The 27,751-nt window shown below is 40.5% G+C and overlaps 1 protein-coding gene across 8 annotated transcripts in view; it reads right to left on the bottom strand.

Annotated features, from left to right (window-relative positions):
- Positions 1 to 27,751, bottom strand: part of KLHL29 (kelch like family member 29) — a 387,462-nt gene that overhangs the window by 299,424 nt on the left and 60,287 nt on the right. For 4 of the 8 annotated variants that reach the window (XM_072036498.1, XM_072036506.1, XM_072036497.1 and 1 more), the window contains 2 exons: positions 23,920 to 24,026; positions 1,259 to 4,149 (listed from right to left, as the gene is read on the bottom strand). The exons of 1 other annotated variant lie outside the window; for it this stretch is intronic. In XM_072036498.1, the coding sequence (XP_071892599.1) occupies positions 1,259 to 1,291 (33 nt within the window). In that variant the 5' untranslated portion in view covers positions 1,292 to 4,149; positions 23,920 to 24,026. Of the gene's footprint in view, positions 1 to 1,258; positions 4,150 to 4,585; positions 4,750 to 6,100; positions 6,197 to 23,919; positions 24,027 to 27,751 lie in introns of all 8 variants that reach the window. 3 more of the 8 variants (XM_072036500.1, XM_072036501.1, XM_072036502.1) reach the window with 3 other exon arrangements.

The following is a 27,751-nucleotide window of genomic DNA, read 5'->3' as shown; positions in this document are numbered from 1 at the left end:
TGCTGTAATCTAACGTTATCTCTCTCCCTCCAGGTATACATCACTCTGAGTTGCAAGATACTTAGGGTTTGTACTTTGTTTATTTTCCTAAAGCAGATTAGCAAGAAAATGGAAGGTTAACAGAACATTAAGGCTGAGAATTTAAATGAACTAGCTAGGAAAAACAAGGCTGTAATTCTCATAACTGCTCTATGTCAACCATCCTGCACATATGCAGAATTCAATATTGTTGTAGTGGCTGAAAAAATTATGTTGCAGTATACCTGTAATATGACAGAGTTGCATTTATTGCAGGAACTTTTAATTTCCTCACTTCTATATTAAATTCCCAGTGTAGTTTTGCGCTGTCTTCTGTTGTTGGTGGGATTTTTTTAAACGCTCATTTCCCATGATTTAAAAAAATAAATGAATGAAACTGTGTTTGAATACTGAAATAAATGCAGGTGACTTTTGCCAATTTCTACATATAATTTACAGGCTAAATGTATCAATCCATCTCACACCTATACCTTTAGAATCAATTACTGAAATAACCATATTTAGTGTGCAGAGCCCAACACCACATGTAATTGGAGCCTAGTACATTAAAAGTTTAGAGAAACCTTACGTATGTGTGACTAGAATTTCAATGGCATGAGAATTACTTCAAATAGCTCACTCATAACACAATATAGTTAATGATCAGGGGGAGAGAATGGGACTTGGAAGTCTTAACACCTCCCCATCACGCCCAGTTAAAGAATCTGTTTATGCTAAGTTAGCCTCTGTCTCCACCCTTCCCTCGAAACAGTGACTAATACAACTCCATTTGACAAGTTTTTTTCTGCCACTGAGTTAATAAAAGCCCGTGGGCCAAGAAAACAGCAGCGGCTGTTCCAGCCAAGCCACCTACGCCTGCTGGAGAAGCGACACTTGCACTGACCATAGCTTGGGCTTGAGATTTTCCCATGCAAGAACAGAGCCTCTTTCTGTATGATGCAGCTGGAGAATTTCTACCCTGATTAAACCTCTAAAACCTTCTGCAAATGGCCGGCAAAATTCAATTTTAAATGCTCATATATATGTGTATATATATATATATATAAACCATTTCAGTAAGCAGACTTTCTTCAGCAAGACATCAAGTGTATTGCTCTGCATAGACCCTTTTTACCCTGACTTCTGTGAGCAAGGGGAGAGAAAAGCACAGCCTGCTCCTGAATTTGGCAGGCATAGTATGGGGCAGCACAGGCAGCAGTCCTACACATGCATTTCTCACCTTCACAATTGTTTCAGGCAGGCAAAGATGCATTGAAGGAGGGATCCAGGAAGAACATAAGATCTCAGAGTTGACATAACCCGGCAATCATCTTCAAAGCTTTGTCTTTCCAAAACTGGAACTGAGGAACAAACCCCACTTAAAACTATTCTTCTTCCGCCCGTAATTTGCGAGCTAATCCAAACTGCAAGAAAAAGATGACTGCCTCACCTCTCCACTGCGAGAAGGTATTTCAGAAGTGACACAGACATTCTTATTTTTGCAGCCTCGAGACACAGAGCAGATTCCAAATGCCACTGACGTTGCCACGTTTGTTCTCAATTCAGCCCATGTTCAGCAGAGGCTGAGCCGCCGCAACGGCTGCTTGCAGCTCATCCCAGCAGACGTATTGCACTTTCCCAGACTAAAGTTTAAAAATCCCGAAATAGCTGTAGCGAATGCGCTTGGTATGGATGCTGAGGGAGGGCAATCTGGGTCGCCTTCTCCTTGCCAAACACCACTGACACCTGGCCAGACTCCAAGAAAATACACATTTCCCTGCAGATAGCTAGATAAACATTTAACCGTAAGAACCATAAAAGAATTCCACTTCTGGTCATGCATATTACATTTGTTTGTTGGTCTGTTTTTGTTTTTCATGGTGTGGGTGTTGGTTGCGTTTTTTTCCCCCTTTATTTAACCTATTTAAAGGTAATGAGCACATGCTCGGATCTCCCTCTCCAGCATTTATTTAGCTTTAAGTTACCTCAGCCCAAAATTATTTTACCTGTTTAATATATTGCAGTCCGGCACGCTGCAGACAGAATTACTGCAATAGTGCTATGTAAATCAAACTCACATGTTAAATAAAACAGCAATGCAATGTGTGTCTGTCCATAATCATTCAGCTATAGGCATCAATCCCACATTTACCATATGAATAGATGAAGATTCCCTCAAAGCAACAGAATCTTAATTCTACCCCCAAATTCAAACATATGCATTAAAGAAACACTTCAAACATCAATATCTTTTTCTCCTAAGGCACACTTCTTGTCTGTAATTAGTTCCCATTGGTCAAGTGGTTTTGCTTCTATATGCCAGGCTATAGTAATGTTTTAAGTGATGCTCTGATTCATCCCACACTGTCTAATATAATATTTTTTTCCCTTAACCCAGAGTGAGAAGGAATGGAGAGAAAGAGGAAGGCAGGGGAAAAAAATTGCCTGCAATCATATTGTTACACTGTGCACAGTTTATGGCTGGCACACATCCAGTTTGCAGTTGTGATAAGAAATGTGTAATCCTATTATACGGAGAGGAGTCAGAATGTACAAATAGGTCCTGGAAATAGGAACTTCTCCTGTAAGATTATTCTTTTCGCCATAATAGTTCTGCAAGTAGGTCTAGACAGTAGCTTTTCACGATTCTCCCCCACTGGTAATGGAAAAGCAACTGCCAAAACAATTCACCACACGTGAGCTGGGATGTTTGCACAAGACAAAAGAGGCAGCACTGGACATTTACTTACAGGAGTTACGTTAATTGGAACCATGGTTATAAGTCCTTGCGTATGAAGAGTGAGTCTTGTGGTATAAGAAGAGGTATATAATTCTGCAAAGTTGTCAAATCCTGCACACTAAGCAGTTCTTAAGAAACACGAACTGCCATGCTTCTCCTGGCATTTTCTTTACTAAGAACACAGAAACCACTTCCCAAGCACATAGCCGCTCAAAGCACATTCTTGTGCTGTCGGTGTAAAACCAAACATCACCTTCAATCTATATCAGCATTCTCACGGAGTTAAATTCCTGAATCATTCCAATCTGGCTATCCATTTTTCTCATTTCCTTCACGTAACACCACTGCATTACTGTGGTTACAACTCAAAAAGAGTGGCTATGAATTCCCTGACTTCCCACACATGTGTAAAAGCTTTTGACTTCAGTGAGATAAGTTAAAAATAAAGGACACTGCTCTCTTGAAAGATGTTTTCTGCCAAAGGAGCCCTGCACCAGGACAATGATGAGATCCATGCCAGAAGCATCCATGTATCCTGAGCAAACAAGGTCACCATTTAACCTTAGCTCTGTCTGACCATATAGCAAATTCCTCAGAGGAAAGGGCTTTTGAAATGCGAAGTGTGAAAAAGAGTTTTTCCTAGCAAAAAGGATAAATAATTAAAAAACACCCACAAGCACGTCATGCAGGAGTAAAGGACATGGTCATGTGGTTGCAATGTATATATGAGCACCATAAATTAGCCTGAGCAGCAGCAGGGTATGCTAGCTTATTACAAACCCCATCAGAGTGTGGCTAGATCATTATTGGCGCTTGAACTAGCTGATTTGGTGTATTTGCATATACCAAGCTAGATTGAGTATATTTGCATGAAACTGCAATTACTTCTGTGACTACAATGTAGACATTCTCAATAAGTACCAACAAACGCATTTAGCATCCTGTCTTTCAACTTGCTGCAACAGCAGTTGAGTTCACAGGTAGGAAATTTAATTCTCTTCAGGGTAGAAAAGGGAATCAGTGATGAAAGGGGGAAAAAAAGAGGCAAAATAAATAGTTCTATTACAATCAAGACACTTTACATTTATAAGAATACAAAGACAGTGACTAAATGGTGGCCTAGGTCAGAGGAATACACACACATTTCCATTAAGCTCAGCAGGAGGACGAGTGTGTACACAACAGAATTTCAACATATTAAATAACTTAGGTGTGTTGTTTTCTTAACCTTCAGCAGTGTGCTCTCCTCATCAAGAATGCTGAATTCTGGATTTTCCTAACTATACAGTCCAAGCATCAGGCAACACGGAGGCCGAGGGCAGCCAGCTCCGAGCAGGGGTCGGTCTGCACGATCTCCAGAGGTGCCTTCCAACCTCAGCGATTCCGTGAGCCTGTGATAATTAAATAATATTTATTTCTCACGAGAAGGTTGAATGTCACAAATTCTAAAGTGTAAAATAACAGTGAGGCAATCAGATTAAAGAGATTCTGTTGAGTTAGAGTGGGCAGTAACACATGTACTGCAATCCAATTAGCAGAGAAGATTTTCCCCGTCGTTAAAGTGCCTTGTGCACTGAGCTACCTTCACCTAACCTGACAAGCAGCGAATTATCTGTTGTAGCTGGACTCTGTTGCAGATTAATTAAAAGAAAACAGCAGAAGAAAGAGATGGAAGGGAACTGCACGAAAATGCATAATTTTCCTATTAACGTGAATGTAGCACCTTGATAGGAACCCGGTAGCTTGCAAAGTCCTCCAACAACAGGAAAAAGAGGAGTAATTTGAAGCAGCAAAAGACGACAACTGATCAGAAATCATGAGACTCACGAAAAAATAATAGATCCGCTATTTCTTTTGTGAGTTTCAGGTGTTTGTTGGTTGCCTTTTTTTTCCTCCAGCTTTTTCTCACTACATTTAGCATCGCCTTTACAGAAAGCAGCTGAAGATAGACTGTTGTGTGCGTGCACACACACAAATCCCCAGTGCTTAGTCTGCAAACAAAAGCAACAACAGAGCTGCACTGAGATCAACAGTGGAGACCATTTATTCAAAATAGCCCTAAAAAAATTTGCAATCCTCTTCAGAGGGTCATTCAAGGTTTTCTCCAACAAACGGGGGACTATTTGTTAATCAAAATGTCGATTTGGAGCTGGTTTTGAAAGACCAAGAGGATGACTGGTGGACCTGGGAATGACCAGGTGCCAGCAACAGTGATGCTGCCCCTCCTGCTAAGCAGCACAGGGTTATGAGGTTGTGAGAATGACCTGAGAAGTTGGCCTAGAAGGAAACTAACAGCACTACAACCTAAAAGTCTTTGCAGCCATACCCAAATGCCAAGTTGCAGACTCAATCTGTCCCCTACCTATTTATGCAACGTGCCACCATCTCCAGGGCACAGCTGTGACGCTGGCATGCAGCTAGCTGGAAACCATGCATTTCTATTTTAGTACTGAGTTGGATCCTCCAGCTCCCTTTTACTTCCTCACTTCCATAAATGAGAAAAGAGGCCACTACATAGCTCCAAGAGACATCACTGTGGTGAAGGGGAAAAAGTTGTAATCTTGGGAAAAAGTTTTTGGATGGATACTGCCCTGCTTTGCTCACATGTTTTTTAAAACCGTTCTATCCTTGGTTGTGATATAAAAGCGTGATTAAAAGCCATCCCCTGACTTCTTGCTGGTTTCTGTGCTGAAATTACACTGCTGGTTTTTGATATCCAACTGAAGTGCAAGTAACCGATGGCATTACCAACTCATAGCTATGGAGAACAGGGAGTCTTCTCTTTTTTTGCAAACTCCATCTGGGATAAATCATGTGGCCTCTCTGCCCCGTGTTTTACATAAAAATGCATGTGGACAAAAATAAACCAGGAGCTGGGGCTTCAGCATCGTATGCTCATGAGGAAAGATCTTTCCACACCATCTTGATCATCTCCTGACTAGGCCGCTGGCAAATTATTAGAAAATTCTGCCTGCAGTTTTCTTGGCAATTCAGAAGGGACTCTTGGTACCTGCAACACTGCATAAGCTATACAGGAAGAAATATTCCCCTTGTACAACAATGCAAAACGAAGACCTTCACAGATGAATTTGCCAAGCTGCCCCAAGAGGCACTGGGAAAGCTGAGCCCAGCCGTAGTTGCACTCCAGGAACCCCTCCCTTGGTGGTGGGAACATCTTCAAGGGAGGATTCGGGATATTTTATACCCCTTGTGTTCATCATGCATAGAGAAGTACCAGACAATGAGACATTGCTACATGGAGATATTTCAACATCCCTAAAACTACAGCAGCTTTCATACCCTCAACTGTGAAGGCTAATTCCCATCCCTGGTACTGCTTACCTTTTTCCTCATAGCCACCGTGACTGATAACAGCACAATATACCAGTTCCATTTATGTTTTAGACTGATTACTTAAATTTTAGTCCACAGAGAAAGCTAGAAAAAAAAAAAATGTTTCCATAATCACAGGTGATTCAAAAAGTCGTGTTACACCAGGAAGGCCTGAAGAAAAGCAAAAAGGAATTGCAGTCTGACACTACATGCAGCTTCTCTAGTCTGTGATTTGCGCCGTGTCTTATCTCATATTCTGTAAGCATGCATTTTGCTCCGTTTTAACTGTACAGAATGGAAAAGGGAAGGGAAAGAAAAAAAGCATGAAACAAGTAAAAGGTGCTGTAATAAAAGTGAGGGTAGGTAGGTAGTTACTGGTAGAGAGAATATAAAAAAAATGTACTGATCCATGAAAAGAGAACATATATGACCTAAGGAAAGTTAAAGATTATTAAAAAGTCAGATAACATAAGACTTCCTGCTGACCACTTAGCACCTGAGCAACTGTGGTGATAACCAACTTTATTCACTTTTTATATATGGGGAGAAAAAGAAGATAAAACAAAGGAAGAATACAGGAAAAATCTTCAAATGAAAGCACGTTTTTCAAGTTGTTTCCCCTCAAAAAGAAACAAGAAAATCCCACACATAGCCTATTAAAAAGGCTACTCACACTCAAATTGCCAATTTAAAGGCTTTGGTCAAAAATTAAGCATGAAGAAAGGGTATACCCAAAATAACAAATGAGTTGCATTAAAGTCCCAGTGCAGTTCTCATAAGGTTTACTGTTTGAGCTAATTTAATGAAAAGATGGTCTAGATGATTATTATCTTGGCAAAAAGAAACCTACATAGACAGCTATTATAGACTGCTATGATCACTGAATTTTATTTCTTAACTGAAGACATGGCTAAAGAAGAGGATGAACAATCCTTCTCTGCTAACCATCCGAAAAGTTGGCATCTTCCAACCATTTCCACAGGCGGGTACCAGACTCTCAAATGTTGCCCTGTCTGCTAACTTCTGGCAATCACTTGGGTACCATGAACATGACCATCATCAGTGGGAGGAGGAAAATTTACCATCGCAGAATGCTACGAGGCCAGCTTAGTCATCCCCTGGCTAACGAAGGTGGTGTTATTTTACAGCCAAACATCAGGCTGGGGTGCAGGCAGTCTGGGCTCCGTTCCCAACACCACCATAAAATTTCTTGGGGAGATGTTGCGCTTGTCGCCATCTGAAAGGACAATATCAAGCTAAGTTGGTACGGACTATACAAATATCCAAGGAAGAGTTTTAAGGAATACACAAACAGCTCAGGGACTAGAGTTCAGCTGTCTACAGAGCTCTGCTCTCAAACCAGAAACGGCAAGCCTGCTATGGAAAGCTTTCTGAAAGGCATTTTGGACTAGGAATATTCCTTAAAACTCTGTAGGAACATAAATCAGGGCTGCTGATCTGCACATTCACATGGTATGAAGCCTAGTATTACTAAACTGAATTTCACTGACTGAGAACAAATATTTCCATGAGCAAACACTTCTGAACTGGGACTTTTTTTTTTATGACATTTTTGCATGCAATTTTTGATTCCACACAGCCCCAACTGAATTTTTTTTTTTCCCGTTAGTACTGTACAAGAACATAAAAAGAAAAAGAATAAACAAACAAATTCAGTCTCTGCCCAGCTCCCATGTTTTTAATAGAAAAGCAAAAACAGGAAAAAAAGTCAAATGATCTGAGCAAGGTCAAAAAAGCAAGCCTGTGGCAGAGCTACAGCTGAAATCAAGCACAAGATTTTACCTGTGGATTTCAGAGTTGGAGGATAGCAACTTATCTGACAGACCTCCTCTTGTCTCCTGGGTATCTGCATATCTACATACATGCTGCAACCTTACAAATAAGTAAGTCTCCTGGACTGGAATGAAGACACTCAGGTTTAATGTCTGAGAGGAAAGCTATTCCAGTGATGAGAAAGCCAGCTGCTACAGGTGAGATGAGGCTCAATCCCTTCTCCAAGAGCCTTTGAGACACTACATAGAGTGTGGGAAGACAGATACCAAACTGACTTCAGCAAGGCAGCCTCTGATCAGCCCGTCACTGAAACAGAGATAACAGCCCCCTGCCCATGGGTTAGGTTTTACAGGAGGTACACGAGCAAGTCTGATTTGATTGTGTTGGAGAACAACTGCTCTAAATGCTAACAGTTTAAAATACGACTGCCCGACTGTGGCCATGTAAGGCAGAAGGAATGCATCTGAAAGCTAAAAACAAATACAGCCCTTGTAGTGTGACGCACTCATCCTCTGCTCATTTCCAGTTTAGAGGAGCACAGAATTGAAGGAGAGGCCATAAAGCAACAGGAGCAGCCATCAGTTGTCTTCACCTCCAGCCATTCCCCCCCATCCACCAATTTCAAGTGCTTGCTGCACTAATGCACACACACACACCCCACAGGCAGCTGCTGTGGGTGTTGCACTACTATTAAGTGATGATGGAAGATGGGCAAGGAGCCTCCTGCAGTCATGCTCCTACCCGAGCCCACCCTTCATGCTGCAGAAGTTTCCGAGTTTCCAAGCCCAAACAACTTTTAGACATGTTGTAATAAAACCCATCCGCACAGCCAAGGATCTGCCTTGAGCCAGCAGTAATTAAAATTAATCATTCACAATTATTTTCATGGGCATGTTCAAAAAAAGAGACACTGGTAGCTCGCCGAATCCTCAAAGTTGACAGACCTTGAAATAGGATGTGGTCAGGTACAGTGCGTTCCTGGATTTCAAGCAGTTAAAAGCATGCTTTGCATATCTATTCGCTGTCCTGCTCGCCGGATCCGCGGCGCTGCCATTCATTGCTACCTCGTTCCTGCAGTCTAAATTTTGAGCTGACATCAACAGATCACTTGTGGGACTGATAAGGAAATAAATTTTTAAGTTAAAAATTACCGTGTCTATAATGGCAGAAAATTATGGCTGCCCAGCTGGGATTCAGGACCACATCAGCATTAATATTTCTTATTCTTGAATCTTAGTGTCTTCTGAACCTGAGATTCTTCCTGTGTTCCACACATTCATATTCAGTTTTTAATCACTATTTTCTTCCATTTCAGCTTCGCTGGTCACTGCTATTTTGAGGGAGGTGAACAAATTTCTGGAGTACGGAGTAGCCTGAAGGATACCACTTTCCAAAGCTTCAAAACTATTGAAGAAATTACATTTACAGAGGTAGAAGAATGAATAAAATTTGATGTCAGGGATTAGGACTGTCACCTTCTGGAAAACTATTTATACAAGCAATTTTTAGGGACTGAGCATCTCCTATTCATGATACCATCCTTGATCATTTCTGTCCCTTTTAAACTTATCATAAAAATGTAAGAGCATATGTCTTACATATATAAAACCAACATTTGTAGGCAGTATATAAGACCAAGATTGTAACCATTGCGGAGAGAAAGCAATCTCACACCTAACAGATTGCAGATCCCTAGGTATCAATCTGCACACCGCTCCTTCCTCCCCATCAGCAGGAATATTGATTTTTACAATTCATACCAGGGAAAAAAAAAGTTTTCAGCAGCTCTACTGAAGGAGAGGAAGGCGGTAATGGGATCGTCAGCCACCCACCACGCATGTTCTGTAGCTGGAGTTCAAAACTGGAACGAAAAGGAAGAGATAGAGGATTCAACTTTCTACGTTAATCAACTCTCAGCATGGTTTTCAGTTATAAGACTTCAAAGGAACACATATTCCCTCTTTGCTGAAGTAGAGAAATGCCTGATAAATATGTTTTGCTTTTTATCTTTATAATCTAGAGTGATTTTCTATACTGCATGTAGGTACGATGCTGTGCGGGAAAACAGCTTTGCAGAGCGCTGACTGGAGAGGGAACAGTTACAAAGCACTTCAGAGGTTTCAGGCAGGGTTGGGGAAATATTTCTCTTTAGGAAATTCAGCCAGAGAGGAGGTAAACAGTATAAAACAACTGCAACACTCAAGTTCAGAAGTCTCCGCGGCAGTCAGCAGCACTGCAGCCAGTTTGAAGGAGCCACCCCAGATTGTTTTTATTGTTTTATCCAGGGTGTTGGCATTTCTCAGCTCTGTGTTTGCCTGTCCCTCATGCTTCTCTTCTGCTGGTCACCCTAATGGTCAGTCATAGCCCTCTCCTAATTCACATTATATCCCCACTAAGCCACTTTACCACTGAAAACGGCAACAGAGGCATTAAGGTGCTAAAATTTAGGGCTCCCCCTTCTCCAACCTCTCCTTTCTCTGCATCACGAGCCCTGCAGGTGCAGCAAGGCTTCCCAAGGTGTAGCTTTAAATCAGGGATGCACATTTCCAGTTCTATTCTCACCAGCTCTCACTTCATCCCCTCCTTCCACATCCACAAGCATTTGCAGCTCAGAAGAGCAGGTGCCAAGGAGATCCCAGCCAGCACACCAGCTTACCTCCAGAGGCATCTCACTACAAAGGCCTAATTCTGACCTGCATAGTTTCCATGATTTTTACACCACACACAAAGTTTTAAAGTTAGAGGAAAGACCTCAAAGGCATGCAGGAGAAAAAGCACGGCAGCCCTATTTCAATCCTATATTATGGCCCCTTCTTCCTTTGGAAAACCATCTCTGAATTATTACAGATCATGCTTGCTAAAATGTTGTAGAAGCTTGTACAAACCCATCTTGGCCCAACTCTAACAAATAGGAAAAAAAAAAAAAAGAGGTTAGAGCAGAGGGAAAAGACTTCTTCTGTTTGAAGAGGCACAATGAGCCCTGAAAACACATCAGGAAACCAGGAACAGCTGATGGAGGCAGGTTGGGGTGTGTCTGCATGTGTGTGGGGAGGACATGGTTCCCCAAAATGCCATGATTGCTCAAAAACAAAAACTGAAGACAGCCAAAGGCCCAACCACCAGGCATGTACGTATTCCCTCCTGCGCAGAGGTGCAGAGCAGCTCTGCCAGAGAAGGGACGAAAGCCCAGCTTCTCTTCTAACCACCAGACAATCTTGCTAGTAAGGGATTAAAGAGGTTTAAGTAACTATATGTTTAATAATGTCAGGAGGGCAAGGACAGTTACATTTTGACCGCTTTGACCTACTGATAGCTTTGCAATTTTGTTCCTGTTTTAAATACAGAATCAGTATTTTTGCCAGAGCAGACATCGTCTAAGGATATGAGCAAGGCAAGGAGCACAGGAAGAAGTACTCTTTTACTAGCCAATTAATGGAAAAAAAATAGATGAGCTTTCAGACACAAGTCTATAGACACGAAATTTTCACGAAGTGAAGACCATTGGTCCTTAAATACATACACATATACAAGCATATATACGCACACACACATACACATAAAAACTTCCTACCTTGCTTTAAAATCTGAAAGACTTTCTCAAGCTTGCGCTGCCAGTAAAAATTACAGCTTCTTTGGTAGGGGAAAGAAAAGCACAGCTGAGAAAAAAATAGGCTGTGGAAAGACATCAGCAGCAGAAGACAAAGTTTGCTATTACCTACTGTAATTATGGAGAAGCATTATTTTTTATTCTGTGCTCAACTCCTCTTTTCCATTCTTTTCATCAGCCTTAAAAATGATTTTAGGATTTCAGCAAAATAGGGTCATGTGGAGGACTGTATGCTTCTGGCCAAAGCCTTCCCTGCTCCTCCCTTGAGGGAAAAAAAATAAACAGAAATGAAGCAGCAACGACAAAGGAGAAATAGAGTTTGCAGTTCTTCAGTTCTCCCTTTCCCTCTTCCCTAATGCAAATTCAGAGCAGATCCTGTAGAGACTGTAAACACCCACGCAACTTTCCAGGTGGGAAAAAAAAACACACACCAGTAAATATATTAACAGCAATTTCTTTACCCTTTCTTCGCTAAGTGACTGGATATAAAATCTGTTGCTGCCTCATGGACGAACACACAGAACCTTTGGCAGAACTGAAGGATGTTTTGGGGCACCACAAGGACTTGATGGCTGTCTTATCTTTCCCTGTACACTAACCAGTCTGCATAACCTAATAGCATTAGCTTACTAACAGATATATTAATAGGCGTGGGGGGAGGGAGAGGGGGAAAAAAGCCACTAAAACATATTCCACCTACACATCTTGCTACTAATCACAAACTCAGGTAGAAAGGATTTTTTTTTTTTCTCCTGGTCAGGCAAGAAATACAGGAGAGAAAAAGACACAGTGGGGGAAAGCGCCTATTTTAATATTTTTCTAGAAATCATCATATAAAAAAAATCTAACCTTAGACTGATCGTTGCATTTATCAATCCATGACAAGGAAAAAGAAAGTGGGAAAAAAAAACTCAGGAACTGCCACAACATCTTACAGTTGGTAGTTTCAGAGTGATAAATATAACACTGGTCTCAGACTGCTAGAAGGATTAGATTTAGCTGTAAAACAAGAAGTGCAGTTAACAGTTGGTGTTGGGTCTGGTGTTAGGATTAAAAAGCTCTGCTAATCACAAGAAATGCAAAAAGATTAAGTGGTGATGGCTGCCAGTGAGGTTTTTAAGAGCATGTACGTGTTGGAATTCGTCGTGAGATTAAAATTCCTCAAGTTGAAAAAATTAAATTTAAAGAAAAAAAAGGACAAGGATAGATCATAAAGGCAGCAGCCAGTTTCACTTGCGCTGTCCAGAACCCATTCCTAAGGATTAGAGATTTACAAGTGGAAACGCAAAATGTATGCCATGGCTTACAGTGAAGGATCCTAGGAGGGTTTTAGTAAGGACAGGCAAGCATTTGTATTCTGGTACCTAGGAATTAACTGCACTACTAAAACCTATTAAAACAGTGGGCTTGGGGAAAGATTTTGCTTACCAAAAACCTGCCTGAACACAGTGGAGTCACAGCTTCAGAAAGGCTCTGTGACACGAGTCATGATGGCATCCGGTATCTGTGTTCTTTCAGTAGGAAGAATAAAGTGACACCTTAATTTCCTGGTTCCCAGCTGCTTTAGATTTACCAACACGATCTATTTATATTGCTACTTATCAAGGACAAGTCAAACTCCCCATATAAAATATTCAAATTGCAGTAAGAGAACCCCCCCCAGCTCCCAGAAGGGCAAAGTAATAATAAAATGAGCTTTCTTAAACCTTGAAATAAACATCTATTAAAACCCAAATTTGAATTTTGGCTGGGAAATTTTCCTAACAAGGCATTTTAGCCAGAGCAGGCCACAGCATCACAAAGCAAGATTCCCTTGTTTGATTACGACACAGAGCTCTCTCCATCAGCAGTGAGTGCACAGTTCATCGCTGTCACCCTGGGCCACCACCACCCCAAACCCAACAGCGTGCTGTGTCACATCTCAAGGAGAAGGAAGACCCTTCCATGGCACATCAGTTCCACCACTAGTCTGATGGAGTCATTGCTTAGCAGTGAGGCCACCCCAAACTTGCCTCTCCCCCACGCTGTTCCAAATTTATCCAAAGATTCAGAGTAAAATGAAAGTGCTGCCATATGACTTCACGCAAATTTGCCCTGCTCAGCTACATTTCCTTCTGGGTACCCACAAGTTCAAGTGCTGATTTGAACTATCTTCTTTTCACTCATTAATTTACCACCTTCTGTAGAGCTGAACTTTGCTGTTCAAGAGGTTAGGGAATGGTTTGGAATAAGACTGTTTCATCATTTTCTCACATGCCTTTCAGTCCAGTGATTCTGGTGCATGTCTGGATTTTCAGAATCCAGAAGATTTCACTTGCCTTCTGTTCCCCTCAAATGAGTATTTTTCCAGATGCCTGTAGCAGAAGCAGAAATCACTGTCTTGCAAGAGTTATAAAATAGTTGTATTAAATAATAGAGGTGAAAGCACAGTGTATGATTTTTGCAGAAGTCTCTTCAGAAGAACAGACAAATTTATTCACTGCATTATGGAACAGTTTGAGAAAACAAGATCGTACAATGTACAGTGCCTCTATTTAAATTGTTTCATTTCTATTCATGAGTGCACTGATTAGATACACTGAAAATATCATCAGTAAGAAATAAATAATTCTGCCAAATTAATAGTTGTTGATTTCCTTTACCTGAAAATATAAGTAGCATCTCATCCACACTAGATAAAGCTGCTATAATTTGGATACATCGATCTTGTTGGTTCAAGTCTACGGAGCACACCAAGCCAGGTATCCACATGCATTTTCTTAATATTAAAGATCTTCTTCCAAAATGAAACTATTTAGAGAGTTAAGATTGGCTAATACACGCTTCGCTTGGAGAGGTTTAGTAGCCAAGTAGGGTTTTGTCTTCTGTTTCTGTTGTCTTCCCCACATAGTAGGTTGAAACAAACAAATAGCTCTAAATGTAGAGCTTGGTTTAAGAAATGGTATGTTAGGGAATAGAGGTAGATTTGCTGTATCAGACAGAATTGATCTCAAGCTCACCAAATGCTCTTTATTTAATAACATATCTTTCTGCCCCAGAAATAAACCAGCCAGAAGCAATCACCACTAACACCATTAGATGATGGAAGCTATTAACCAGCTCCACACTGAGGGTGCTCTACTACCTCAACCCCTATAAAGGATTTTGCTGGAGAAATGGTGGAAAGGGTAGATAGATGTAAATGGCGCAGATGATTTTCATCAAGATCAGACTCATATTTTGCTTGCTTAAAAAAACAGACTAAAGACATAGCTAATACGCTTTAGATTTAGACATTGCAGGACGATGGATGTAGTAGGTCTGTCCAGCTTACAAACCTATGAGAAAGCCTTCCAGAAAGCCTTCCATGTTTCTGCAAAATTCACCTAGTTTGAATTGACAATGAATTATTATGCTAAAAATCAAATATAATTGCTTTAACATTTCAAAAAAAAAATCTAAATGCACAGCTGAATAACTTAAGAGCACCCTGTTTGCAAAGCAGCCAAGTGATACACCTCAGAGAGCTACTGTTAGCTACTGCAGGCAAGATACATCAAGGAAATGCTGAGTTGAGGTGCAATTTGACAGTTATTAGCAAAACAAGAGTAATTTGATGAAGAAAAAAAATCTGACAAAATCTCAGTTCACAGCAACAGATTTTAGAAGCCTATTTGCACATAAATTGGAAAAAAACAATTCTTGCATTAGAAACTGATGAAGACGAAACAATATATCCTAAACCCTAACATATTTGAAATTATTTTCTTTGATTCAAAGCCGATAATCCTGTAACAGGCAGTAACTAAACAGTGGCTTATCAGACTTGCTCTGCATGTTGAAGAGACTGCACAGTTAGATCCTGATCTGGGGCCATTCTAATATCAGAGTAACAGGATTTACTGCCATACACACACCTTTGTTTTTGCCATTTGAAATGGTTACAGCGTGCAGTACATTCGGCTGTGTTTTAAGCATTAGCAGCATAAATATCCCCTTGTGTACTGTATACTTCACCACTTCTTGCTTCCCGTAAATCAAGTATAGAACCAATCATCTTTTTATGTTAGACATTAACGGCAACTCCATTATTCAAATCCAGCCTGCATAGATTTGCCTTTCACGGGGATGTAAAGCAGCTCACGGCTGAGCAAGGCGAGATTCAAATCTGGCCGTGATCTTCCTACAACTCGACTGCCGGCAGAGATGAGGTATTCTGCATCTTTCAATTTATCTGTGCAAAAGGCTTTTTTAAAAACTCCTATAAGCAGTAAAAAAAAAAAAAAAAAAAAAAAATGGAAAGCCTTTTGCGCTCTTGAAGAACCACATCTTTGTGTCATCGTAAGCATTCAGCAGAAGTGTTTTTGCTCAGTACCTCTGCTTACTCGTGCACGTTCTCTACCGCATTACAATTAGACACGTAGATTAAGAGATGTCTTTGGTGTCATTGTATCAAACTCTTCTACAAAGAGATTTTATAGATTGCCTTCTTTTCTGCTTACCGCTAAATTTCCACGCTCGGTGCGAAACGCAGTAAAAGTGACAGGTACCTTCCCTGTGTTTACAGTACCCACCAAGAACGATTTCAAAAACAAATAAAACAACTTGGCTATGATTTAAGCAGCACAAACCGTTCTCCCACGGGGTTCCTTTTTTCTCTCCTCTTCCCCCTCATCTCTCAGTTCATGAGGATAGGGAACATGAAAACTAAATGGATTTACGTTTAAATAATTCATCTTTTCAGGCACATCAAACCAAGTACTAAAGTTCATCCACAGGGCTAGCCGCATTTAGCTGATTCCAGCGGTATTTTGAACAGAGTTCTGGAGAGCTACTCACAAAAGGTTGTGGGGAAATGCTGAACAGCTGCGTTGCCTGAGTTGTTTTGATACACGTGCTGAAACTCTACCTTGCCTTACCGAAGGCAGCTGACGGGGATGCGACAGCAGCCGTGCCGATCTGCCGCTGCATTTTGGAGACTTGCTCCTGCAGAAGAAACACTTTGTGACTGGGGTGAGCTCTGGCACATCCAGGGAAGACTCAGAATTACAAAAGCTGAGCATCGTTTTCCTGCCAAGCAGTAGGAAAATATGTGGCAGCATAAAGCATCTTTAGGAGAGCAACTCCCGCAGGGCAGACATCCGAGCTAGCCAACTTGATCCTAGGAGCCAAGTTGCCTTAAACTTAAGTCCCATGGGGACTTGGAAGCGAAGCGATGGTAGTAACTTGTCTCCTCTTTAAGCACTGAAGGAAAGAGGTGGTTTTTTTTTTTTTTGTATATTTTTAAACATCCTAAAGAAGTAGAGAAGATACATCTACTACTGTAGGAAGCCTAATGATATTCCTTCATAACCTTTGCTACACTTGCACGTTAAGTCATGTTTGTTGTGCTAAATAAACCATACCAAATTCTTGCAGCTAGAGGAGAAAAAAATTAAGTACTTGCTTTCTTATTTTACTCCCTTAGAAGCCAGAATCTAAAACTTTCAGCTCTTAATAATACCTACTTGCTTTAGCAACACAAGCAGTCTCTCCCCTGCACACGGCTAGAAGAAAAGTCTGCAAAAGGGAACAATGGAAGCAAGTCTTTCACACAATTGAGATCCGTTCTTATGATTTATACCAACAGCTTCGTGTTGTCTGGACTAAATTAGAGAAAGGAGCAAAGAAATGTAATTACCTTTCAGGATATAATGACAATTGACAACAATTTTAGCCCCAGTGCTTTGCCCCTGTAGGAAATGGTTGGTCATAGTGAAGAAATCTTTTTGCCATGTGGAAACCTTTGAGCGGGTTAGTAACCAGCTACTGTACCAGTTATGAATTTTTGCAGTCAGGTTTATATCTTCAAATTCACTGAAGTGGAGATTTATTGCAACAAAGAGAAAACCACTGGAGGGATGTGCTGGAAGTGGAGCGGGACAAAAGGAAAACAAACAGAGAAAATACAATATTCTTGGATTTGCAAGGGTTTATTTGAAATGCCTTTGTGTTTCCAGTCTAAATTATCATGCCTCATAATACTACTACCTAAATCACACAAAGACAAGATTGGTAAAGAGTTGAGTTTTGCAGAATATGTTTTAGGCAAGTTTCATTAGAAATAGCTTGATAAACCTTTAAGAAGTATCACATTAAGGACACTTATTTTGGGGGGTAGATTTTGAGCCCTTCGGCAGAAAGCAACCTCACTGCAAGCAGGGACATCAATGGCTGTGAGCCACTGTTTACGCAGTGGAAGGCCTCTTTAAATCAAGCATGTTTAAAAACGTCCTTGTTCTGAGTTGCATGTACCGGGCAGCCCATCACAAATTTATGTCCTCACGCTTTGTAGAGTAATCATGCTCATATACCCACATAAGCCGTCTGTGAGCAACACAGGCACTTCCACTTGGTTAATCTTCCCCCATAAAAGTTAAGTGCCTCATAGTCCTTGTGTGTGGAAGCCTCTCTAAACCAAAGCGTGCAACTTCTTCTGCCTGTAACACATGCATATTAATACATGCATAATAAGAAAAACCTGGGTTAATTGATTCTGACCAACCACCATTAAAAAAACAACACACAAAGAATAACCACAAAACAGTCCACCATCAGAAAAAAAAAATATGCTTACAGAATGACTATTGAATTGCAAGTTCTGACCTTTGGGGATGTGGGGAGCAGCATTCATTTCCTTCCTTCCAGAAGCTAATACTTGCTGTAACCTTTTTTTTTAAAAAAGTTACAAACTGAAATTGTTCTTTTTCCTAGCCCAGCAGACAGTGTTGCTGTGGAGAAGCTTGCTTCCAGAGGAAGTGGAATGTAAAAACAAAGTTGCTCTGACCTTAACAATAATCCTGTTTGCATATTACAATACATTTTCCTACCATAACAAGGCAAAGTCCCTTGTGTTCCGGTCAGAAAAAGTCATCTTCCAGTAAAAGCACACTGTGATCAATAACATTTTCTTAATATATTATATTATCTCTCACTGAAACACTTTTTCATTTGGCATTTCAGGCTGACTAGTAGGGGAAATTCATGACAAAACTCAAGATGGCAAATGAGATACTGCAAATTAATTCCATCTTTTCGTTCGTGAACAATTTGACAAGCCTGTGTCGTCTGGCTTCAGCAGAAGCTTTCTCAGCTTTCAAATATACATGAAACAGAAGAATCTGCTCCACTACCATACCAATCTTCACTTTAGCCTGCATAATTTTGTGTTGAAATACACTGTAGATTAAACAGCTAACTTTGAGACCAGAGTTGGTGGGGGCCTACTTTAAATATTAGTTTAGAAAAGAGACTCAGAAGCCTGCAATAAAAATTGTGGAATTGTATTTTAAAGTCACAACCCAGAGCATAGCAGGGTGCAGGAATCCTGCACTTCTGAATGTGTTTTGCCACTGAGCTGTCTGCAATCTGATCCTGAAAAAGGCTGAGTGATGAAAATGCCAGCTGAAGGATCTCAATTTGGTACCTGCAAAGATCCAAGAGAGCTTTGTCATGATGGGCATTATAGCAAAGTACTTCTCTATCCGTGTGTCTGAAATTGCTTTTGCTATGCTGAGCAGTAGCTTTATTCCCCCCTTGGAGTTAATGTCCTTCCACAGGCTGAAACGATGACCTGGTGGCACAGGCAGGAGCAGAGCCCATGCTTCCTGCTGGCCACGTGGCAGCCCATCATCATTTTAGCAGCAGCAGCTGCAGATCCAGCTGCATTAGTGGAAGTCATTGGTGTTCAGCATGGCCCAGAAAGGCACAATCCTGCAAAAAGGGCTTGGGAGCATGCACAGCATCACCAACAGGATGGCTTACATGCACCTGGTCTCTGCAGGATTAGGTGCAGAATCACTGCCTCCATTAATATTTCAGCATAAGAAATAAGGGGCAGGCAGCTGCTGAATATTCATGCTGTAGCAATGCTCTGTGTATGAAGTCTCTAGCATAAACATGCAAAGGCTGTACCCATACCCTGAAGAATTTACCATCCAATGCCCCAATTAAAGAGGTACTTAAGTATGTACCCTGCTTTAAGCTCACAGGGCAGTCTCATCAACTAATTGTATTCCTACAGCAAAGAACGTGCTCAATTTCTTTACTTAAATCAAGGCTCATGTTGAAAACAATTTAAAGGAAGTAGAAGAAAATGGATGAAAATTTAATTACATCTGCAAATCCCAACATCTCATTAGGTCAGAACCATGTAAAGGGCCAAACACTGCATCTACCTCACAAGTCACTCATAGAAGATCAACATTTTGTCAAATTGGGGAAGAAATGTATGCAGGAGAGAAGCATGGAATAAATGCAAGAAAAAGCATATACATTTGTGAGAGAGAATGGGTAAAAATGAAATTAGCCTCATTGATAAGTAGAAACACAGATGACATTATAGCAAACTAGGTGGAAGACTGAGATAATCAAGATTTTGAAGGAGAGAAAGTTTGAAGGGTTTTTTTAGGCAAAATAAATTAGGTAGTAAGCTCTCATGTAAATGAGCACTTATAAAATTATAAAATAGCCTTTCAAGGTGAATAATCTCTTTTACGATTAATAAAATCTGCAATCTGAGCAACACTGTTCTGATAACTTTTTGCCATTTGCAATTATTACTCATCCCGGCACCAAAAACTCATTATTATTAGAGATGACAAAAAAATATTTAACTGCTTTTATGAAAGGACTTAATAGTTAAAAGAAGCACAAGTTTCTATGCTTTGTTTCTACTTCCGAATCTTGAACGTGGAAAATGAGGGCATCCTAGCAACCCTCGTGCATGTCTCCTTCAATTTCCAACAAGTAATTTGGATAAAAGCATCTTATTTGTATGGTAACACAACACATTACAAAAGTCTATTTCTTTGGTTTAAAAGAAACCTACTAAGAGTATAGAGTTAACATATCCCTGTATAACTACAAGCATGTATTTTATACTATAAACATACATATTTTTTGCCTATTTTATAGCAGTTTGCTCCCAAGGAACCAAAAGCATTTAACAGTTACTGTAGAATTCACAGCACTCTCGTGAATAAGAGTATGTAATCTCCATTTTAATGACACGGAAGCTGAGGCACAAATATTGCAAAGGTGGCTGTGGCGGAGATAAGAACAGAAACCATACTGAACTCCAAGCTCCATGAGTAAATCACGTCCTGACACACATCACCTACAGACAGAAGGGAACACAGGTATTTTTGTGTCAGCACCTACAGAGATGTTAGTATTAACATCGCCCACCTCCTGCTCCACCTTGCTCACTGACACCAACAGGGCACGAAAATGAGCCACATTAGAAAGAATACTCCAACAACTAACAAGTGTTAAATGGACTGAAGCACAAACAAAAATAAAAGATTTCCTATGCAGAGATGCTTGAGAAATGTTATCTGAGCTCTTTATAAACTCGGATTTCCAACTTTTAATGATTTAGTCAATAGTTAGAGGTCTGGAACACACAAGATAGGCACCCTTCTCTGGGTCAGCCAGTAAAAGGACAGGCAACAGGTCCAAGTTGCAGCAAGGGAAAAGTCTCATTAGATGTAAGGAAGTAAAAGATCAGAGTGAGTGCACCTGGCACAGGCTGCACTGGGAGGCTGCTGAGTCTCCATCCTTGAAGTTATTCAGAATTTGCCTGGACACAGCCGCAGCCCTGAAAAACCAGCTCTCCTCTGAAGTTGGCCAGTTTTGAGCAGGAGGTTGGCTGAGATGACCTCTTGAGGTCCTTCCCTAACTAGATTATTCTACTAATATCATACCAAATACAAGTGAGGTTATTCCTTGGTTTCTTTGCTTCATCCCAAAGCTTATCACAAATTCATACAAGAAGTATGACCCTGGATTTCCATGAACAACTTCTACTCCGTTCAGCTTGCTCTCTCCTGCAACGGAACGAACTGCAATCTTTGCTTTAACCCACCTAATGCTACAAAATATGAAAAGCAAAAACACAATCATTCTGTTCAAGCACCTAAACACGTGTGGTCGTTTCAGGTCTTGCATTGAGTTTACATACCTTTTCTGACCCACGCTCCTTGTAAGAAATACTCAGAAAAGCAATCAGGCTGCTGCGCTGAGACCCACTGTTGTTAAAATAACTGCATCACGGTAGCAGCTCGCTACTTCCTTTCATTTCAAATTCCTCTCCACCCGCACTTTCATAGGAGGTGCTGCATATGGTGAAAGCTGATTTAGTTTGAACCAGAAAGAACAGAGGTTAAGTACTTGCCTAGTTAGAACACCAAAATTGCAGCAGCATGTGATCAGCAAGATATATAGGGTTATGGCCAACGTACACAAATACCTTCTATGCTCTTCAGAAATTAAAATGTGTTTTAAGGGAGGCTGAGCTGAGCTAGGAATATCCCCAATTGGGTAAGAGACAACTGTGTGCCTCCTACAGGCAGCTCCCTTCTAGAAGTAGACAAAAGTTCATCCTAAAATCCAAGCCTCCTTCCAGCTTCTCGATTCGTAGCAGAAGCCTTGATGAGGTAGCCTGGACAAAATTGATGCATCATTTCCAGGTACACACAACCGCTATTTGTCATAAATAGCTCCAATAAAGAGAAGATTTTTGTTTGCTTGTTTCTTCGTTTCCTCCCTTAACTAGATCACAGGCATTGTACCAGAAACACCCAAAGGACTACCATAATCTAACAGAATAATTATACAATATGTTGATATTCAGCCTAAGACTACCCTCAGCATTTTATATTGATTTGAACTATGCGATGCTGCAACATATCACAAGCCAGATTTGCGAGACATTCCCCTCAATGGAAAGTGAATTAAACTGTCACTCATCACCATATGAGTTGCTCTAGTATAACTACTTCATCAGTAGGACAACATTTCTCTAAATTAAAAACAAAATGCTAGGTTACAAGGTAAAGTCTTCATTCTCTTTCCCACACATTTTTTTCCTCTCTCTTTCTCATACTTATTTTCCATTCAACCATCTTCCCCAACTCAGCGTGTTTAACCCTCTTTGCTCCACCTGCCTGTTCAATGCTTTCTTTTCCTCTCCTCAAGTCAGTATAAACAAAGAAACTTGCACATGAGCTCCAGTCACCCCAGCAAAGCCATTAGTTATGGTCTGAGCACCAAACTACTGATGTTCTCCTGGTCCTTTCTGTAGACTATCATGAACAAACCAGGCAGCAAAGCCAGCTGGAGCACATCTCCCTTCCCCAAGGGCCAAGGGCCACCTGAACTGTGTGTCAAGGCTGGGGCAGTATTCCTAAGCATCCATTCCCTGGCATAGCCCCCAACACATACACACCATTAAAACATGGGAAAAAAATAACACTTTATTCATTGTGAGGGCTACTAAAAAAAGGTTATTTAGAGAATGTTTGATTTTACTACAACTGCAATGCAATTACAGTTGTTGGTATCTGCAATTTACAGCATTACACACACATGCAGGGACAAACAAAGAAGGAATATAAAATAAAAGCCTTATTCAAAATTCAGGCTCAACTTCAAGCAACAATTTCATTTTTCTATTATTACATAAACTATTTATGATTTTTGTATTGGCAGCCCAGAGAAAAAAAGATTAAATACTCTTTCTTTACATACTTGTACACACCCAAGCATACACAAAATTTCCTGTTTTACCATGAACATACTAATGATAGGAATTGAAAAACATTTTTAAATTATCAAGGCTACATTGAAATCTGTAAGATAGATTTGGAAGGAAATACATCCATGAAGATAGGTTTCCAACGTGTAGTACAAACCTATTTGTGGGAAGAGGCTGACAGAAAGGTTACAACCAAGATGTTGGGGATGCTGAGGTGTACAGTAAAGAATCTGAGGGAACAGCTAGCACTAGAATTGTACAACAGTGTGAGAAAAATTAAACAGATTCAAATTAGGAGACAAAAGGACTTAGTGGTCTTGGCAGATAACACATCGAACTTGAGCCAGAAATACACCCGTGCAACAAACAGTTAATGCATCCATCCTGGGCTGCATTAGCAAGAGTACAGCCAGCAGGTCCAGAGAGGTAGACTCTGCCTTCTGACACGTATTTGTGAAGTCTGCAAGACTGTAATTGTGTTATACAGAATGTTTCATTTGTAATACAGAGATGCAAGTGTATTTTATAGCTTAAAACTCAAAATGATCACTACCCTTGAATAAGTGGCTTACAGCTTTTTGCAGTTTTATAAGATATAGACTTGCAAGTCTGCAGAGACAAACTTTGCTCCCTCTAGGAGATGTACAACCCAATTCAAATACCTTTTATCAGGTTTACAGCACTAGCATTCATCCTACTACATTATTTTTCCAAGTGTAACACAGATGGTCGGTTGCAAACGTTCTGACAGGGATTTGCTGCAGTCACTGAAAGGGAAAGCATAACCCAAACTACGTTTGTGTTAAGTGGACAAGAGCACAAAAGAGGAAAAAAAAACACACAAAAAAAAACAGATAACTGCACACTTACCCTATGATATCCAGAATCTGTATCAAAATCAGCCTCAGGTGTAACAGTCAGTAAACAGGACAGCAAACCCTTGCATTTAGCAGGAGGTTTCTGAGAAGCCAGATTACCTAGAAAGAGTAGAGAAGAATTATTTTAACACACAAAGATGAAGTCACCTATGCTTAATAAGAATAGCCTTCAAACGAGCCACAGCACAAGAAAAAAATAGCTGCACAATGGGAGATGATACATGCCACCATGATCGGCACGAAGAATTTAATCCTCTGAAGGTGACAGAACTCTGTTACGGAGCACGGGGAGTTGGATGCTGGTAGATTCTTAGGGTTTAGCAAAGAGCATCTAATACCCGAGATAACACGGTGTTAACCCTCTGATCAAGGATGTGGAGGAGACCAGAAAGAGCATGATATTTTGCTTAATTAGTTGCTATCAAAGAGAGGACAAGTTCAAGCACTTGCAAGAATGAGGCAAGGCGAGATTATTTAAAAGTTTAATAGCGTTGTAGAGTCTTTGGTAACACAGGGTTTGCCCGGGAAATAAAAATAATCCCTGGAGATAAATTTAAAGAAATATCTCATTTTAGTGCCCAGAGTAAAATGACTATTCATTAAAGTAAAGCAGTTTTATACCTATGTTCTCCATCTCAGATTTAATATATAAGGGAGTAATCTCCATGACAGGAAGTGGAATGTAATCCTGCAGGAATGAACTGCTGTTATTATCTGCAAATCAATACAATATATTTTTTTTAAGTGGATATAACAGCACCTATTGATTTCACATTTTTAGCACTGGAGTTTCAGGCTCTACAAAGAAGATTCTTACAGTGACAAGAGAAATGCAGATGAGTAAATGAGTTGATATGAATTAAAGTTCACAGTGCACTCCCCTTGAACAAAGCCATCAGGTTTCTCTCCCATTACCTCAGCTTTAGCCTCTTTCATTGCATGTAAATTTCATTTTATATAAACTTAATGTTTTGTATAATTATAATATTTTGAGTTAGTAGAGCAATCCTACCTGCAAGCTATGGAAAGCTTACCACTCAAAACCTCTTGGAAGACATCTCCCTGTCCTGCTACCATATTATTACAGGATATTTGTACAACTCTTTCTACGTTTAAATTTGGTCAGGCTATTTAAAAGAAATCCATTCCCTTGTAAAAGCCCTAAACTGGCTGAGCACTCAAGAGCTTATGGTCCATAACTGAGGATGGTAAAGTAACAGGAAACAGAAGCACGTGGAAGAACCACATAATGGATCCAAGGACACTCAGCGGGTCTGCCAAGCCATGAGCTCCGTTGGGCCATGATATATTGCTTTAGGAGAATTTAAAACAACTGATAGACTCCAACATAATTCTGTAAATGAAGCATACAGCAACTTTGGCTTGATGAGCTGATCAAATCACGTTGCAATGACCTCCAACGAGAGCTGACTGCAGTGCACGAAGTACAAAGGGGAAGGGGGAAAAAATAATAACATTACAAGGAGTGATGGGAGTAGGGCCAGCTGACAACCCCAAAGACATCTCAGAGCAAACAGACAAACCATTTAGTTCTACAATTTAGTTCTTGTTTTCTGCAGGAAAAAAAAACAGATCTCTCCACAAGTACTAGCCAGCTGCAGGTTAGTTACTTGAAAAGCAAGACAATAAAGTAACGAGTACATGAAAGGCCTGGGGACCGCGCAGATAGACAAGTGTCTAGTTTGCATTATCCCCCTCCATTCCCGTCTTCTGTCATGCTGTGCTACATTCTCCTCGTTAGCCTGCTTTGTTTACAGGGTTCGACTCATTTTGGAGTTGAGGCTTCTCAAAGAGCTGGTCTATTCATTTATATAATGCTTCTCAGATGCATTGCCGAGACATTTCAACTGAGTATTTCTGACTTTTGCGACATGCCTAAAGAATTTATCATGAACCGCCTGAAAAGGCTCGAACAAAAATAGAAGCTTTTTTTTTTTTTTTGGTTGGGTTTGTTTTTCTGTTTTTCATAGAGCACAGTTTTCATAGCGAAGTTTACGGAAAGGACAGAAAAAAACTCAAGGGAGTCATTTCTCTTTTGCATAGTGAATCATCGTATCACAGTTACCCCATCATCTCCAAGGGCAACACCAGGCCAAGGCTGCACTGGAAGCTCTCCTTAGGGAAACATCCACTTCTCAAACCCATCTCGGGCTTCTCGTTCAAGGGCAAGCACAGACTTTGCAGAACCAAAGAAGAGGCTTTCACAGCAATAAAAAAATGAAATGGGTTTCTGATAGGGAAGAGGACTAACCTAATAGACCGATAGTTGTTTTACATAAAGGAAACTTTTTTATTTCCCCACCTCAAAAATGAAAGACGTGAAGAACATCTACAAAGTGTTACTGCAGACTCTAGGTAGCACTGCCATAGGGAAAAGCAAAGCACACCTCACAGCTGGATACGGGATATTTGAAGAAAGGAAGATCAGAAGGAAAAAAGGAACAAGAAAAGCAATAATCCATCACCGTGAAAATGGTACACAAGGCAGGCTGAAGTTCAGAATCTGTTTCCTTCCTCCTGGACAGACAGTTCCAAAGAGGAGTCAAAATTATTACTTGAGACAACATAAAGACAAAATTAATGGTCTTTACAGTTTAATGTACTGCAATTTACATTTATAAAGCTTTGGTTGGCTTCTTTCCCCCCTTTTTAGGAAGTCTTGGCTGTTGTAGGAAAGGATTTTGATATTATCAAAACTTAACTGCAGTTCACGTTGAGGAGGAGTGAGGAGAGTAACGTCTGGCAGACAAGTCAGAACCACTAGAATAAAATACTGGAACTGGAGATGCAGAAATAAAGCAAGAAGCTTTAAGCATCTAAAACCAAGAGTTGCCCTCTCTCATCATAGTTTACTGTCTTTGAAGGTAGAGACTCGCTTCCCTATATCAATACTTTATGAAGTTGAAGGTATCTTGCAGAGGCCAGTCTCTCCTTTAGGAACCTAACAGCCTCGAAACAGGTAAGTCATATATCCTGTACAGTACCTAAGCTTCTAAATTAAAAAGACCTGAAGCAATATATTGGAAACCAGACATCAGCTTTAGACATTCCATCATCGTAGCAACTTTTACAAAGTTAGCAACTCTTCGCTTGGGGTAGAGCTTTCAGGAGGCTGCATCCAGATAAAATGAGAAGTTGGTGTGGTCTCACATAACCCCATCGACCCAAGCTTCTTCACGAGGAAACGCAATAAGCAGAGATGCTGGGGTAGTTAAGAGCAGGTCTGGATCTTTTGTAGAAAGAAAGTATATCACTGGGATTCCCCCAAATATCAGCTCTTCTGGGATGGGTAAAATACAACGATTCTGCCCCAGCAAATCATGAGCTATAGTGGCTGCACACAGAAAATAAAAAGCTCACCTTGCTTCCACTTTAAGTATGTTAGAAAAGAAGTCTCCAAATGCCAAGGAATGGTAAGGGAGAGAATTATTTCACAAGTCAAGTCAAAAAAAAAAAAATCTAATGCAGAAAAACCATCTTTCAGAGCTCCAAGGGCAGTAAGTCTGACCAGCTCATCCACCAAGAGCTGCACAAGGTGTGAGCAGTGTATACGGACTTATAATAATGTCCTCATGATCTAAAGCAAGCTGAGGAGCAAGGAGCAACATTCAGCAACTCAGTACTGTAACAAGACTGTTGGAAAAAACAAACAAACAAACAATCAGTGCTTTCCTGGGCCAAACAGGACCAGGCATCGGGAGATGTGCCTCACTTTGTGCAGCATCCGCAGAACTAGAAAACAAGAAGGAAAGACAAGAAGAAAGCAGGAGAGCGTTAGCAACCACTTGCCTACTGCGATACAA

This window comes from Anas platyrhynchos, chromosome 3, assembly GCF_047663525.1.
Source record: "Anas platyrhynchos isolate ZD024472 breed Pekin duck chromosome 3, IASCAAS_PekinDuck_T2T, whole genome shotgun sequence".
Lineage (NCBI taxonomy): Eukaryota > Metazoa > Chordata > Aves > Anseriformes > Anatidae > Anas > Anas platyrhynchos.
This window is presented reverse-complemented; position numbering and strand designations above follow the sequence as displayed.